This window comes from Magnolia sinica, chromosome 10 (genome assembly GCF_029962835.1).
Source record: "Magnolia sinica isolate HGM2019 chromosome 10, MsV1, whole genome shotgun sequence".
NCBI lineage: Eukaryota > Viridiplantae > Streptophyta > Magnoliopsida > Magnoliales > Magnoliaceae > Magnolia > Magnolia sinica.
In genome coordinates this window covers 46,899,469-46,900,918 of record NC_080582.1, presented here as the reverse complement: position 1 = coordinate 46,900,918, position 1,450 = coordinate 46,899,469, and the positions used below count along the sequence as shown (strand labels likewise).

At 49.0% G+C, this 1,450-nt stretch overlaps 1 protein-coding gene across 1 annotated transcript; it reads left to right on the top strand.

The window, feature by feature from the left end:
- The first annotated feature begins 631 nt into the window (after window positions 1-631).
- LOC131217498 (uncharacterized) lies at window positions 632-1,006 on the top strand. The gene has a single exon (XM_058212433.1). It carries the CDS (start codon window positions 632-634, stop codon window positions 1,004-1,006), a length of 375 nt encoding a protein of 124 aa, XP_058068416.1.
- The last annotated feature ends 444 nt before the right edge of the window (window positions 1,007-1,450 follow it).

Below are 1,450 nucleotides of genomic sequence, written 5' to 3'. Positions count from 1 at the left end.
GATAAGACCGAGGTCGAATCCACAAGGACTGAACCTTATACGTATTCTAAAAGTAACTAGAACTGGAACTAGACAAAGATGTAATGTAAATTAGGTGAATATGAGAGAATAATGGTGAATGGTTAAACTAAAACTTGTAAAATTCAAAGGTGGGAAACTAGGGTGTCAAGGATCCACTCGAACTACAACACGTCTTGCACTTGGTGGATCATTTGACGAGGCACCTCCCCTAAGCATAACCACATGGACCCCAGTTTGGGCCCTGACAGTGACACTATGTTAGATGTTCAACCGGCCACTGGCCCCACAAATGAGCCAACACCTACTGCACCACTGGTTTCAGAGCAGAACCGTGCATCTTCGTCGATGCCCCACATACATCAGGCTCCTCCTCCTAATAGGTTAGAGCAGATGATGCTCCTTATGTAGCAGCAACAGTAGAAGATTTAGACCACCATCGCCGGGGCCCTTGCCCAAAATAGAATGTGGTTCCACCTACACCACCTGTGCACCCTGCTGAGAACTTGATGCCAGTGGCTTGTTAGAGCGATTCCAGTGCTTCCGACCTCCCACTTTTGTGGGTACTCACAGACCAGAGGAGGCCAAGTATTGGCTTGACTGCATCTCTAAGATGCTGAAGCCGCTTCACTGCAATGAGGTAGAGCAGGTCGAGCTGGTTACGTACATGTTTGAGAAGGAGGTCAGTCTCTGGTGGGACAGCGTCCTACGGACAGTGCCTGTTGTGTATGTATGGACATGGGAGGCTTTTGAGACCCATTTCCATGAGAAGCATTTTCCCCTCACGTACCATAATGAGAAAGAGAGTGACTTCCTTCGCCTCCGTCAGGGAGGGATGACCGTGGCAGAGTACGAGAATAGATTCACAGAGCTGGCCAAATACACTCCTCTGATACTAGCAAATGAGCTGATGCGAATGTGGCAATTTTCTGAGGGTTTACGGCCTGAGATACTTACGAATATGTGTTACGCTAGCATTACCAACTAGGCTGAGCTAGTGAGCATGTAAGCAAGATGGGGTCAGGCTATCCCGTACACGTGCACTAGTAGGTCCGAGGCCTCGACCAGATTTGCTGAGCAGACCGTTCCTCGGCAATAGGCCACGTGCAGATTCGCCTCCCAGACTTATGGCTCCACTGACTCAGTTAAGGAGAGCAGACTTGTGATGTACTTACTGTAAGAGGTCGAGCTATACTGACACTTACTGTTTCACCAAGATGAGGGACATTGGCTTCATGCCTCCTCAAAAAATCAATTGTCAGTTACCTCAGGCCATCTCAGCTCCACCTCTACGATCAGCACCACCTACACCTCAATTTAGGCCGCCTTAACGGCCTATAGCACCGCAGCTGAACCATACTCAATAGGCACGAGTACATGCGCTTGCAGCTGAAGCGTCTGAGTCAGCAGCTATAGTGCCTTTAGCCTTCAA